Source organism: Oryctolagus cuniculus, chromosome 9, assembly GCF_051225735.1.
Source record: "Oryctolagus cuniculus isolate XC-2025 breed Fujian yellow rabbit chromosome 9, ASM5122573v1, whole genome shotgun sequence".
Lineage (NCBI taxonomy): Eukaryota > Metazoa > Chordata > Mammalia > Lagomorpha > Leporidae > Oryctolagus > Oryctolagus cuniculus.
In genome coordinates, this window is record NC_142875.1 from 97,457,016 (window position 1) to 97,471,996 (window position 14,981).

The 14,981-nt window shown below is 41.3% G+C and overlaps 1 protein-coding gene across 1 annotated transcript in view; it reads left to right on the forward strand.

Moving 5' to 3' along the window:
* The window catches only part of LOC103349051 (uncharacterized), a 32,886-nt gene extending 18,859 nt beyond the window's left edge, over positions 1 to 14,027 (forward strand). Inside the window, exon 5 of the mRNA XM_070049199.2 lies at positions 12,934 to 14,027. Coding sequence (XP_069905300.2) covers positions 12,934 to 13,165 — 232 coding nt within the window. The 3' untranslated portion in view covers positions 13,166 to 14,027. The remainder of the gene's footprint in view (positions 1 to 12,933) is intronic.
* Positions 14,028 to 14,981: the final 954 nt, after the last annotated feature.

Consider the following 14,981-nt stretch of genomic DNA (forward strand, 5'->3'; position numbering starts at 1 on the left):
CATTACTAGTTTTCAACTGAATCCACTGAAGAATGGGGTGAATTTTTGCCTTTTGCCCAGGAATCTCTTTCTTTCTTTTTTTTTTTTTTTTTTTTTTTTTTTTATCTTTTATTTAATGAATATAAATTTCCAAAGTACGTCTCATGGGTTACAATGGCTTTCCCCCCCATACCGTCCCTCCCACCCACCACCCTCCCCTTTCCCACTCCCTCTCCCCTTCCATTCACATCAAGATTCATTTTCGATTATCTTAGTATACAGAAGATCAGCTTAGTATACCTTAAGTAAGGATTTCAACAGTTTGTTCCCACACAGAAACATAAAGTGAAAAATAATAGATGATTTTTTTTTAAATGATGATGAAATCAGATCAGACCTATTGTCATGTTTAATCCCAGTGAGAGTCAAGTTGGGAATTGATAGTTTCTTTTTTTTTTTTTTTTAACAGAAGATCAGTTTAGTGTACATTAAGTAAAGATTTCAATCGTTTGCACCCCCATAGAAACACAAAGTGAAATATACTGTTTGAGTACTCATTATAGCATTAAGCCTCAGTGTACAGCACATTAAGGACAGAGATCCTACATGAGGAGTAAGTGCACAGTGACTCCTGTTGTTGACTTTACAAATTGACACTCCTGTTTATGGCATCAGTAATCTCCCTATGCACCAGTCATGAGTTTCCAAGGCTATGGAAGCCCCTTGAGTTCTCCGACTCTTATCTTGTTTAGACAAGGTCATAGTCAAAGTGGAGGTTCTCTCCTCCCTTCAGAGAAAGGCACCTCCCTCTTTGAAGACCTGTTCTTTCCACTGGGATCTCACTCACAGAGATCTTTTTGCCAGAGTGTCTTGGCTTTCCATGCCTGAAATACTCTCATGGGCTTTTCAGCCAGATCCGAGTGCCTTTAGGGCTGATTCTGAGGCCAGAGTGCTATTTAGGACATCCGCCATTCTATGAGTCTGCTGAGTATCTCACTTCCCATGTTGGATCACTCTCCCCTTTATTTATTCTATCGGTTAGTGTTAGCAGATACTAGACTTGTTTATGTGCTCCCTTTGACTCTTAGTCCTTTCATTATGATCAATTGTGAACTGAAATTGATCACTTGGAATAGTGAGATGGCATTGGCACATGCCACCTTGATGGGATTGAATTGGAATCCCCTAGTATGTTTCCAACTCTACCAATTGGGGCAAGTCAGCCCGAGCATGCCCCAAATTATACATCTCTTCCCTCTCTTATTCCCACTTTTATGTTTAACAGGGATCACATTTCAGTTAATTTTCAACACTTAAGAATAACTGTGTGATAATTACAGAATTAAACCAGTCATATTAAGTAGAACAGACAAAAAAAAAATACTATGAGGGATAATGTATTAAGTTGTCCATTAGCAGTCAGGGCTATGCTGATCAAGTCACCATTTCTCATAGTGTCCATTTCACTTCAGGAGGTTTCCTTTTTGGTGTTCAGTCAGTTGTCACCGATCAGGGAGAACATATGGTATTTGTCCCTTTGGGACTGGCTTACTTCACTCAGCATGATGTGTTCCAGATTCCTCCATTTTGTTGCAAATGACTGGATTTCGTTGTTTCTTACTGCGGTATAGTATTCTAAAGAATACATATCCCATAATTTCTTTATCCAGTCTACCATTGATGGGCATTTAGGTTGGTTCCAGGTCTTGGCTATTGTGAATTGTGCTGCAATAAACATTAGGGTGCAGACCGCTTTTTTCTTTATCAATTTAAACTCCTTTGGGTAAATTCCAAGGAGTGGGATGGCTGGGTCGAACGGTAGGGTTATATTCAGGTTTCTGAGGAATCTCCAGACTGATTTCCATAGTGGCTTGACCAGTTTGCATTCCCACCAACAGTGGGTTAGTGTCCCTTTTTCCCCACATCCTCGCCAGCATCTGTTGTTGGTAGATTTCTGTATGTGAGCCATTCTAACCGGGGTGAGGTGAAACCTCATTGTGCTTTTGATTTGCATTTCCCTGATTGCTAGTGACCTTGAACATTTTTTCATGTGCCTGTTGGCCATTTGGATTTCCTCTTTTGAAAAATGTCTATTGAAGTCCTTGGCCCATCTCTTAAGTGGGTTGTTGGTTTTGTTTTTGTGGAGTTTCTTGATCTCTTTGTAGATTCTGGTTATTAACCCTTTATCTGTTGCATAGTTTGCAAATATTTTTTCCCATTCTGTTGGTTGTCTCTTCACTCTCCTGACTGTTTCTTTTGCAGTACAGAAACTTCTCAATTTGATGCAATCCCAATAGTTGATTTTGGCTTTGACTGTCTGTGCCTCCCGGGTCTTTTCCAGAAATTCTTTGCCTGTGCCAATATCTTGAAGGGTTTCTCCAATGTTCTCTAATAACTTAATGGTGTCAGGACGTAGATTTAGGTCTTTAATCCACGTTGAGTGGATTTTTGTGTAAGGTGTAAGGTAGGGGTCTTGCTTCATGCTTCTGCACGTGGAAATCCAGTTTTCCCAGCACCATTTATTGAATAGACTGTCCTTGCTCCAGGAATTAGTTTTAGATCCTTGATCAAATATAAGTTGGCTGTAGATGTTTGGATTGATTTCTGGTGTTTCAATTCTGTTCCATTGGTCTATCCATCTGTTTCTGTACCAGTACCATGCTGTTTTGATTACAACTACCCTGTAGTATGTCCTGAAATCTGGTATTGTGATGCCTCCGGCTTTGTTTTTGTTGTACAAGATTGCTTTAGCTATTCGAGGTCTCTTGTGCCTCCATATAAATTTCAGCATCATTTTTTCTAGATCTGCGAAGAATGTCTTTGGTATCTTGATTGGGATTGCATTGAATCTATAAATTGCTTTTGGGAGAATGGACATTTTGATGATGTTGATTCTTCCGATCCATGAGCATGGAAGATTTTTCCATTTTTTGGTATCCTCTTCTATTTCTTTCTTTAAGGTTTTGTAATTTTCATCGTAGAGATCTTTAACATCCTTGGTTAAGTTTATTCCAAGGTATTTGATTGTTTTTGTAGCTATTGTGAATGGGATTGATCTTAGCAGTTCTTTCTCAGTCATGGCATTACTTGTGTATACAAAGGCTGTTGATTTTTGTGCATTGATTTTATATCCTGCCACTTTGCCAAACTCCTCTATGAGTTCCAATAGTCTCTTAGTAGAGTTCTTTGGATCCTCTAAGTACAGAATCATATCGTCTGCAAAGAGGGATAGTTTGACTTCTTCCTTCTTGATTTGTATTCCTTTGATTTCTTTTTCTTGTCTGATGGCTCTGGCTAAAACTTCCAGAACTATGTTAAATAGCAGTGGTGAGAGTGGGCATCCCTGCCTGGTGCCAGATTTCAGTGGAAATGCTTCCAACTTTTCCCCATTCAATAGGATGCTGGCTGTGGGTTTTTTATAAATTGCTTTGATTATATTGAGGAATGTTCCTTCTATACCCAATTTGCTTAGAGTTTTCATCATGAAAGGGTGTTGAATTTTATCAAATGCTTTCTCTGCATCAATTGAGATAATCATATGGTTTTTCTTCTGCAGTCTGTTAATGTGGTGAATCACATTGATTGATTTGCGAATGTTGAACCATCCCTGCATACCAGGGATGAATCCCACTTGGTCTGGGTGGATGATTTTCCTGATGTGTTGTTGTATTCTATTGGCCAGAATTTTATTGAAGATTTTTGCATCTATGTTCATCAGGGATATTGGTCTGTAATTTTCTTTCAGTGCTGCATCTTTCTCTGGCTTAGGGATTAAGGTGATGCTGGCTTCATAGAAAGAATTTGGGAGGATTCCCTCTTCTTCGATTGTTCTGAATAGTTTGAGAAGAAATGGGATTAGTTCTTCTTTAAATGTCTGGTAGAATTCAGCAGTGAATCCATCTGGTCCTGGGCTTTTCTTTGTTGGGAGGGCCTTTATTACTGTTTCAATTTCTGTTTCAGTTATGGGTCTATTTAGGTTTTCGATGTCTTCATGGTTCAATTTTGGTAGATTGCATGTGTCCAGGAATCTATCCATTTCTGATAGGTTTTCCTGTTTGCTGGCATACAGGTCCTTGTAGTAATTTCTGATGATTCTTTTTATTTCTGTGGTGTCTGTTGTTACGTTTCCTTTTTCATCTCTGATTTTATTGATTTGGGTCTTTTCTCTTCTTTTTTTAGTTAGTTGGGCCAATGGGGTGTCAATTTTGTTTATTTTTTCAAAAAACCAGCTTCTTGCTTGGCTGATTTTTTGTAATGTTTTTTTGGATTCAATCCTGTTAATTTCTTCTCTGGTTTTAATTATTTCTCTTCTCCTACTAGATTTGGGTTTGGTTTGCTGCAGTTTTTCTAGGTCCTTGAGGTGCGCTGAAAGCTCATTTATTTGGTACCTTTCCAATTTCTTGATATAGGCACCTATTGCTATAAATTTGCCTCTCAATACTGCTTTTGCTGTATCCCATAAGTTTTGATATGTTGTGTTGTTGTCTTCATTTACTTCCAGAAAGTTTTTGATTTCTCTTTTGATTTCTTGAATGACCCAGTGTTCATTCAGGAGCATGTTGTTCAGTCTCCATGTGTTTGCATACTTTCTGGGGTTTCCTGAGTTGCTAATTTCCAGCTTCATCCCGCTGTGGTCTGAGAAGCTGCATGGTATGATTCTAATTCTTTTAAATTTGCTGAGACTTGCTTTATGGCCTAGTATGTGATCAATCCTAGAGAAGGTTCCATGCGCTGCTGAGAAGAATGTGAAGTCTGTAGATGTAGGGTTGAAAGTTCTGTAGATATCTGTTAGATCCATTTGGGCAATAGTGTCAATTAAATCTGCTGTTTCCTTGTTGATCTTCTGTCCGGATGATCTGTCTATTTCTGAGAGTGGAGTATTGAAGTCCCCCAGTACTATTGTATTGGAATCTAAATCTCCCTTTAAGTCCCTTAACATATCTTTTAAATAGACCGGTGCCCTGTAATTAGGTGCATATACATTTATAATAGTTACATCTTCCTGTTGAATTGAACCCTTAATCATTATATAGTGTCCCTCTTTGTCTCTCTTAACAGTTTTTGTATTAAAGTTTATTTTGTCTGATATTAATATGGCTACCCCTGCTTTTTTTTGGTTTCTGTTGGCATGGAATATCTTTTTCCAACCTTTCACTTTCAGTCTGCATGCCTCTTTGTTAGAGAGATGTGTTTCTTGTAGGCAACAAATAGTTGGGTTGTGTTCTGTGAGCCAGTCAGCTAAACGGTGTCTTTTAACTGAAGAATTCAGACCATTAATGTTCAATGTGACAATTGATACGTAGTGACTTTGCCCTGCCATTTTCCCGGAAATATTTTCTAATATATGCTTTGAGCTTCCCATGCTCTTTTACTGGTAGGTGTTCTTCCTTTCCCTTCTTTCATATTGATGGCCGTGTTTCTGTGTTTCTGAGTGTAGCACATCTTTAAGTATCTTTTGCAGGGCCGGACGAGTGGCCACAAAGTCTTTCAATTTCTGTTTGCTATGAAAGGTCTTTATTTCACCTTCATTCACAAATGAGAGCTTGGCAGGATATAATATTCTGGGCTGGCAATTTTTCTCTCTTAGCACCTGTGCTATGTCTCGCCATTCCCTCCTAGCTTGTAGGGTTTCTGATGAGAAGTCAGCTGTGAGTCTGATTGGAGATCCTCTGAGAGTAATCTGACGTTTCTCTCTTGCACATTTTAGGATCTTTTCTTTATGTTTCACTGTGGTAAGTTTAATTACCACGTGTCGTGGTGAGGATCTCTTTTGGTCATGTTTATTGGGGGTTCTATGAGCTTCCTGTACTAGGATATCTCTGTCCTTCTCCAAACCTGGAAAGTTCTCTGCTAGTATCTCACTAAAAAGGCCTTCCAATCCTTTCTCTCTCTCCATGCCTTCAGGAACTCCTAGAACTCGAATGTTGGTTTTTTTAATAGTATCCTGTAGATTCCCAACAATATTTTTCAGGTTTCTAATTTCCTCTTCTTTTCTTTGGTTTGACTGTATGTTTTCCTGTGCTCTATCTTCTAAGTCCGATATTCTCTCTTCTGCTTCACCCATTCTGTTTTTAAGGCTTTCTAATGTGTTTGTCATTTGATCTATTGAGCTCTTCATTTCATTTTGATTTCTCTTGACTATTACACTTTCCTGTTCTACTAGTTTCTGAGTTTCATTTTGACTCTTCCTTAAAATTTCATTTTCACGAGAAAGATTTTCAATCTTGTCCATTAAGGATTTCTGTAGTTCAAGGATTTGCTTTTGAAAACTTCTAAATGTTCTTATCATAAATTTTTTGAAATCCGTATCTTGCATTTCTTCTATCTCATCATCTTCATACTCTTGGCTTGGGGTGTTTTGCTTATTTGGAGGCATCATAGTGTCATCGTTGATCTTGCTCCCTCTATTTCTGTGTTTGTTACTCGGCATAGTTAATTCTTCTTGCGTCACTGTGCGCTTTTTTTTTTTTCTTTTTTTTTTTTTTTTTATACTGTGTCCTTGTTAAGTGGACTGCCTGCTGTTGGAGGAGCCTTGGAGGCTTGAGATGGGTGCGGCCTGAGAGCTCTGCCTGGTTCTTCCTGGTTAAGGGTGTGCAAAGGTGACACCCTCAGGTTATGCGTGGTAAATCTCTCTCTTTTTATTTATTTATTTATTTTATTTATTCAGGGGGTAAGTAACACTGCAGGGCAGGGCTGTGCAGAATTGATGGTATTTAGCTTCCAGTCTTTGGCTCCTCTGGACTCCCACTGGGTTGCCTAGGCTACTGAATTGTAGTGACTCAGTTCCTTAACTCTCCCCCACTGATATGTAAATCCAAAGAGGAGGCCTGCTCTTTGTCTCTTGGGAATTCTTCAAGTCTTGCAGCCTTGTAACCTTTGCAAGGTTAGGGGGAAGAGAAACCCGAAGCTTTTTTTTTTCCTTCTTTCCGGTAGTGAGTTTGCTGCACTTTCCGGCCCCCCTCTAGATTCTGACCCCCGTTTCCCCACCAATGTCTCGGGTTATTGAGCTCACCTCCCCTTCCAGCGCCGATGTGTGGACTCAGAGCCCTGAGCGTCTCAAGTCTCCCCGCTGTTTTCTGTGTGGCGTGCACTCTCCTTGGAGCACTGTCGCGCAGACCCTGGGGCTTCTGCGGCTGGGTCCCGCGACTTGGCTTCCGCGCGGTGGGCGACCTTGTTCTCCCAGTAGGTCCTCCGATTCACGCCTGCTCCATTCAGAAGGGTTTCCCCTGCAATTTTTGTTTGGTTCTATTTTCTGCGGCTACCGTAACTCCCCTTTTATTAAACTAAATTTTCCCGGACTATCGGTGCGCGCCCTCACTATTCCGCCATCTTGGCTCCGCCCCGGAATCTCTTTCTGTGAAAGTCTTATGAGAAGACTTGGCAAGGCAGAGTCAGGCACACTCACAACAATGGCAGAGAAAATACAAAACATCCTTAAACTTGGTCAGTTTCACTCCCAGTATAAACTTCCTGGAATGTGTTGTGAAATCTGTAATATTTTATTAGGGGCTTTTTAACTGGTATTCATGAGTAAGTTTGGCAGATGGTTTACTTCTATGGTTTACCTTTATCAAATTTTGCTATGATTCTAATTTTGTACCATTAAAAGAAGTATGGATGTTCATCTCTTTATACTCTGGAAAAGTTTAATAGGAAAGTTAGCTGATCTTTGAATATTTGGTGGATTTCACCTATGATATTATAGGGACTTGGCACTCTTTTGGAGTTCTTTGACAGCTTTCCAGTGTTTACATAACAGCTTATTTGAAAGATTTATTGATGATGTTGAATACCTCAGCAACAGGAACACTTACTTCAGTAAAATAATTTAAAAATTGAAATATATAAATCAACATTCCAGAATATTTAACTTCATATAACTTTAATCCCATCCAGATAAATTTATCTTATTAGAAATTTATTTAATATTTATAAACAGGAAGTTTTTTAAAAATGTGCTGATGTTCCTTATTTGAACAGCAGAATGAAAGGGAGAGGGGGAGAGAGAGAGAGAGAGAGAGAGAGAGAGAGAGAAATACCCATCCAATGATTAACTCCCTAAGTGTCCCAGATGCCCACAACTGGGCCAGGCTGAACTTGGAAGTCTGGAAATCCAGGTCTCCCATGGGCATGGCAGAGACCCAAGTCCTTGAGCCATTAACTGCTGCCTCTTGGGATGTGCATTATCAGGAAGCTAAATTAGAAGCGGAGGAGCCAGTACTTGAACCAGGCACTCTGCTATGGGACACAAGAACCCCAAGGGATGGCCAGCTAACAGAGAATCTTAAATAGTACACTAAAGATCTTGTAACTCAGTCTGCACATGACAGAGGGTAACTGAAGAACCTTTCTAGGGCAGTGAAAGCCATTCATGTGGAGGATGGATCTAAGGGGGAGTAAAGCTTCATGCACAGCTGTAAGCTAGGAACAGAGGGCATCCACCTAACTCCTGAAGAATATAAAGGTGGCAGTGAAATTACTACTGCAGGGTTTCTTGTTGTCCTAAAGGACACTCTGCCTTGGTGGACTTTCCACACTGTAACTCCAGTTAACTAAGGGAAAGCTGTGGGGTTTGTAATTGAAAGTGGATTCACTGACCTTTTGAAACAGTAAAAACCGATAGGCCAAAGGAAATATGAATTTTGTAGGGGGTGGGTGGGCATTCAGCCTAGCAGTTAAATGTTCACATCCCACCCTGCTGTGTCCCTGGGTTCAACAGCTGACTCTGAGTCTGGATCTTGACTCCAACTCCCTGCTAATGTGAACCCTGGGAGGCCCTGGTGATGGCTCAAGTAATTTGGTTCCTGCTCCCCATGTGGGAGACCTGGTTTGACTTCTTGGCTCCCAGCTTTGGCCTGACCCAGTCCCAGCTATAGAAGGGAGCTCTCTCTGCCTATCTCTGTCTCTCAAATAAGTAAAATTACAAAAAGAAACTTTTGTGGGAGACTCAAACTTGTCTAATCTAGAATTGTTTGAAGAAACATCACATGAACAAGGTTAAACCCCATGAAAATATACTACTCAGATTTGGTTATGGAAATCAGGCAGACTTGGGTTTAAATGTCTAATTTTGAACCTCTCTGAGATGCAAATGTGATGTTTATACTGTGAATGCAATGATATTTGCTTCAACGCATAGTTGAGAGGATTGATGTATAATTTCTAGTACTTGACCTGACTCTAAGTAGATATTCCGTAAACGCAAACCATGGTAAACGTAAAGCAGATAAAAACCATTCCTTACAATGGGGGCAATATGTTATCAATACAAATGGCACTGGCTAAGAGAGTGGAAGCAAAAGGTTACGAGGATGAATAGTCTTGCTTCTGCGCAGGGACTTTTAAATGAGCAGATAATTCCCATGGTTCTCCCTAGGCTGAGTGTGAGTAGTTCAGAATGAATTATCTCTAAAGATACATGAAAAATAATATACCTAAAATGAAAAGGAACAAAATGTTACCAAGTAGTGAAATACCAAAAGGGAAAAATTATGGGGGGAGAGATCTCAAAAGACCACATTTAGTAAATAGAAAATGATAGAAAACATGTGTTGTGAAAAAAAGGCTTATGGGAAAAAATAAAAGTTAATACACATTAGTATTAAAACATCAATATATACAGCAGGTTTCAAAGTATTAATTATATCCACTTAAAAAGAGACCTATAAGCAAAGTTATTCTCTCTAGAAAGAAAAGGAAGAAAGAAAGGAAGTGAGGGAGGAAGAAAGAAGAAAAAATTTATTTTTAATTAAAAAATTTGTATTTAAAAATCTTTTTAAAATATTTCACATACACAGATTATGGAGCATAGTAATACTTCCCACTCTACCCAGCCTCCTCCTTTCTGTATCATTCCTTCCTTTAATTTTCATAATGATCTACTCTCACTCTACTTCATACTCATAAGATTAACCCTACACTAAGTAAAACACTCAACAAATAGAAGAAACAAACACTGTACCTCAACAGTAGAGACAAGGGCCATAAATAATCACTTAATCTCAAAATGTCAATTTCACTCATATACATTATAATTTTGGTACTCTAGTAGGTACCACAGTTCAGGGAAAACATATGGTATTTGTCCTTTTGGGACTGGCTTATTTTACTAAGTATAATGGTTTCCAGTTCCACCCATTTTGTTGTTGCAAAATAATGGCTGAGTAGCATTCCATAGAAAGGTGATTTTTCAAACAGAATTTCAGGTAAATTGTATGGATTCACCTGAGTGAATATATCAACACACACACACACACACATACACACAGGCAGGTACTTCATTAAATTCATGGGAAATAGTTATAACATTATTCTGGCACCAAAAGTTTTTTGAAGCTCATGCATATGACTCCTAAAAAATTCATGGAAAACAATGCATATTATGAAAAAAGTAATCATGGATTTCTAAATTTATATATACTGAGGAAAATATTTGAAGGGTCTCTATTACCCACAAAAACATTCCAAACTCTTTAAAATATCTATGAAGATCCTCCATTACCCAGCCATCCTTGTCTCATTCTCTCACTACATCTTGACACATCTTCTCATACTTCTGTGTTCTCCCAGACTACTCACCACCCCCAATGTAACTGTCATTTTCTGCTTGTTGGTAGTATTCTTTTTTAAAAACATATTTTATTTATTTGAGAGGTAGAGTTACAGATAGTGAGAGGAAAAGATGAGAGAAAGGTCTTCCTTCCATTGGTTCACTCCCCAAATGGCCCCAAAGCTGCCCTGATCTGAAGCCAGGAGCCAGGTGCTTCTTCCTGGTCTCCCATGCGGGTGCAGGGGCCCAAGCACTTGGGCCATCTTCTACTGCTTGCCCAGGCAACCTGAAACTCTTCATCCTCTTCTTCCCATGCTGGTGGTTAGCATAATGGTTTTCAAATTCTAGTAAAAGAAAATTTACCTAAGGTTTTGTTGAAACTGCAGATTCCAAAAGACTATCAGCAAGACAGTGACTCAAAATGTCTGAGGAAGCACCCTGGAATCTGCACTTCCAACAAGCACCCTCAATGATGAAGTCCAGGTGCTCAGGGACCACACTTTGGGAAATACCCATTCTACCTCCTGTAGAAATGAGAATGGCAAAACTTGGGAGAGGGTGGTGTATGCCATTTCTTCAAGATTTACTTGGTACATTCCTAAAAATCTTCATCACATGAGCATTTGGCACACTGGTTAAGATGCTCATGTGCTTGGATCCCTTCTACACACATAGGAGTCCTAGTTTGAGTTCCTGACAATGGTTTTTGGCATGCCACAGCTCTGGTTGCTACTGGCATTTGAGGAGTCAACCAGTGGATGGAAGTGCTTTCTGCCTTTCAATTAAAATAAAATTTAAAAGATTTTAAAGCTTTCTTTATTACTCTTCTATTAATTATGCTTTCTTTTTGCTCACAGAGCACTGTTTTCATTTTGTTTAGCATTTATTCCTTGTATCTTTTACACAGCTACTTTGTCAATCCCTATCTCATTTATAAGTGTGTTGGCACTCTGGCCTCAGAATCAGCCCTTAAGGCATTCAGATATAACTAAAAAGCCCATCAGAGTATCTCAGCCATGGAAAGCCAAGACACTGTAGTGAAAAATGAACTAAATGAAAGATCTCTGTGAGTGAGATCCCTGTGGAATGAAGGGGCCATCAAAGAAGGGGGTACCTTTCCCTGAAGGGAGGACTGAACTCCCACTTTGATTATGGCCTTGTCTAAATAAGGTCAGAGTTTGTGAATTCAAGAGGTTTCCATAGCCTTGGCAGCTCATGACAAGAGCCTTGAGTGATTACTGATGTCATAAATAAGGGTGTTGGCCGGTGCTGTGGCTCACTAGGCTAATCCTCTGCCTTGAGGCGCCAGCACACCAGGTTCTAGTCCCGGTCACAGTGCCGGATTCGGTCCTGGTTGCCCCTCTTCCAGGCCAGCTCTCTGCTGTGGCCAGAGAGTGCAGCGGAGGATGGCCCAAGTCCTTGGGCCCTGCACCCCATGGGAGACCAGGATAAGCACCTGGCTCCTGCCATCGGATCAGCGCGGTGCACCGGCCGCAGCGTGCCAGCCACGGCGGCCATTGGAAGGTGAACCAACGACAAAGGAGGACCTTTCTCTCTGTCTCTCTCTCTCACTGTCCACTCTGCCTGTCAAAATAAATAAATAAATAAATAAGGGTGTCAATTGTTAAATCAACAACAGGAGTCACTGTGCACTTGCTCCCCACGTAGAACCGCTGTCCTTAATGTGTTGTAATATGAGAATTAGGGGTAAAACTAGTCTTCACACAGTACTTTATACTTTGTGTGTCTGTGTGGGTGCAAACTGCTGCAATCTTTATTTAGTATATATTAAGTTGATATTCTCTATATAAAGATTATTAAAAATGAATCTTGGTGAAAAATGGGATGGAATAGGGAGTAGCAGATGGAATGGTTTGTGAATCTGAGGGTGGTTATGGGGGGAAGAACTGCTATAATCCAAAAGTTGTACTTTCAAAATTTATATTTATTAAATAAAAGTTTACTATTAAAAATATAAGTGTTTTGGAGGAATGGACACTGTCTTTTAATAATTGTATTAAGTACTTGCTACATGTCTTACATATCAGTTTCTTAAAAATGGAGAATTGTGCCCATTGAGACAATTTTTAAAAAATACTTGTATTTAAACATCTTAACATTGAAATGACAAGCAATGCTTTTGAATGCTAAAATACTGTAAATAGTTCATGAAAATTCAGTGGCCATATAGATTATTGGAAGTGTATTCGCATAGAGAAGTAGATTAATGTCTGGTTAAAAAGTAGAAACAAAAGCCCTTGTTCCCATCCCATCCCATTGCTCTCTACATGCAAGAGATGATGTGAGAAATGAGGGAAATGAGGGAAACAAGGAATGATTTGAGGAATGAGAAAACTTAAGCTCTTTAACTAATCATTCTAATCCCCCCCCCTTTTTTTTCCAAGAAACTACATAATCTGTCGAGTGAAAGCCACCCGAGACACTGGGAAAGGTTATGAGATGCAGAAACTCTATGTCATGCTGAGCAAAATTGATGGCTATCAGAAAAGAGTGATGCATGTCTGGACTGAGAAGCAGAAGCTTCTGGAAGAGAAACGGAATCAATGCCTGAGGAAAATGATACCTTTATTTGGCCAGGTAATCTCTTTTCTGTTCCCTGTCTGCAGTGTGTTATGACAGAAATATGAAATCACTACACTTTCTTAAGATTTACTTTGTTTATTTGAAAGACAGTGTTACAGAGAGAGGTAGAGACACAGAGAGATGTCTTCCATCCACAGTTTCACTCCCCAGATGGCCACAGTGGCCAGTGCTGCACTGATCCAAAAAAAGGAGCCAGGAGCTTCTTCCAGGTCTCCCACGTGGGTGCAGGGTGTGGGGAGCAACTGGGAGCAACTCGGACTAGACTAAGTTACTGGAATTAAGACTTATTCTATGCATCTGCTCTCCCACAATATGACGCTGGGAGAGGAGGAAACAGCTTCTACACAGCTGCCTCCAGTTCAACCAATAAACTGTAGGACCTGCTCCTGATTGGAGGAGAGCAGCGTACTCGGCGTGTGGGTAGCAGAGTTGGGATTGGTGGAAGAGGACTATAAAGGAGGAGAGAGACAACATGCACCAGGAACATCTATGAGGAACACCTGAGCAGCCCCCGAGAGAGCCGGCCGGCGGTGTGCCGCTCCCCCGCGGAAGTGGGGAAAGTGGCAGGGGGAACCACCCTTCCATGGAGGTGGAAGGGACGGTAGCCAACCCGGGAAGAACCAGCAGCAAACCCGGGGAGGGCCGAGCAGACAAAAGAATAGCGCAGGGTCCTGTGTTGTTCCTCCATGAAGACGGGGAGCGACATAATGGTGCCGTGACTCGGATATGAAGCCTAGGCAGGGTTTAGTGTCGTTCCTCCATGAAGAGGGGGAGCGACATAATGGTGCCGTGACTCGGATAGGAAACTTAGGAGGGAAGAAGCGGGAAAATACCAGAGAGAGAGACTAGCAAAGAGCCTAGGGAAAAGCCGGACGGAAAAGGTGCCGGAAGAAGCTATTGAAAGCCTAGGCATAGACTCGGATACAGACTATGGTGGGGAAGCTAGGAGATTGAAAGCGAAAGTGAAACCTAGAAGAAACTTAGACTCGGATACGGACTGTGGGGAGAAGCCAGGAGAAATGAGAGGGGAATATTGTTGTTGGAAGAAAAGTTAGGGAAACATACCGGGTAGAGAAAAATGTTAGGGAGGATGAAGCTGCGGGGGCAGGCTGAGGCAGAGACGTAAGCCAGCTTGGGATTCTTCAAGTCAGCCCGGGGAGCAAAAGGCGAAAAGCTAAAACTAGAGGTGGACACGTGAGCTAGGTTGGAATCCGTCAGATTAGCCCGGGGAGCAAAAGACGGGAAGCCAAACCGAAAGGAGCAGACGTGAGCTAGGTTGAATTCGCCAGGTTAGCCCGGGGAACTTAGACTGAACACCGGTGGCGGAAACATGAGCTAGGCTGTGTGACTCGCGGAAGCCGCCGCGCGCAGAGAGAGCACGCGGGGCACGAATGGGGAGAGCGCACGGGGCGCTAATAGAGAGAACGCGGGGCTGGCACTAAGGCCGTGGTGTGGGCGCAAAGGGCACGGAGACAGCGCGAAGCTGGGAAGCGGCTCAGAGCCAGGAAGCCGCCACGGGGCGAGGCGCCGAGAAGCAGCCTCGGGGCGGGCGCCAGGAAGCCGCGGGGATAAGAGAAACAAGTTTAGAAGTAAAATGAGAGAAATAGGAATGCTGGCAGATAAAGTAAAATAGGAGAGATAGGAATGCCCAGAGGTAGAGAAATAGAGAAGAATAAGGCCTCCCCACAACACGGCAATGAGAGAGCTTGGATTCGGTCTGCCTGATTAGTAAGACGATAAGTACCTGTGGGCGGCTGCAGGTCACCGAAGACAGGCACGAATTAACATCAATAAGTCTTCCCACAATATGGCAATGAGAAGGCTTGGATTCGGTTTGCCTGATTGGTAG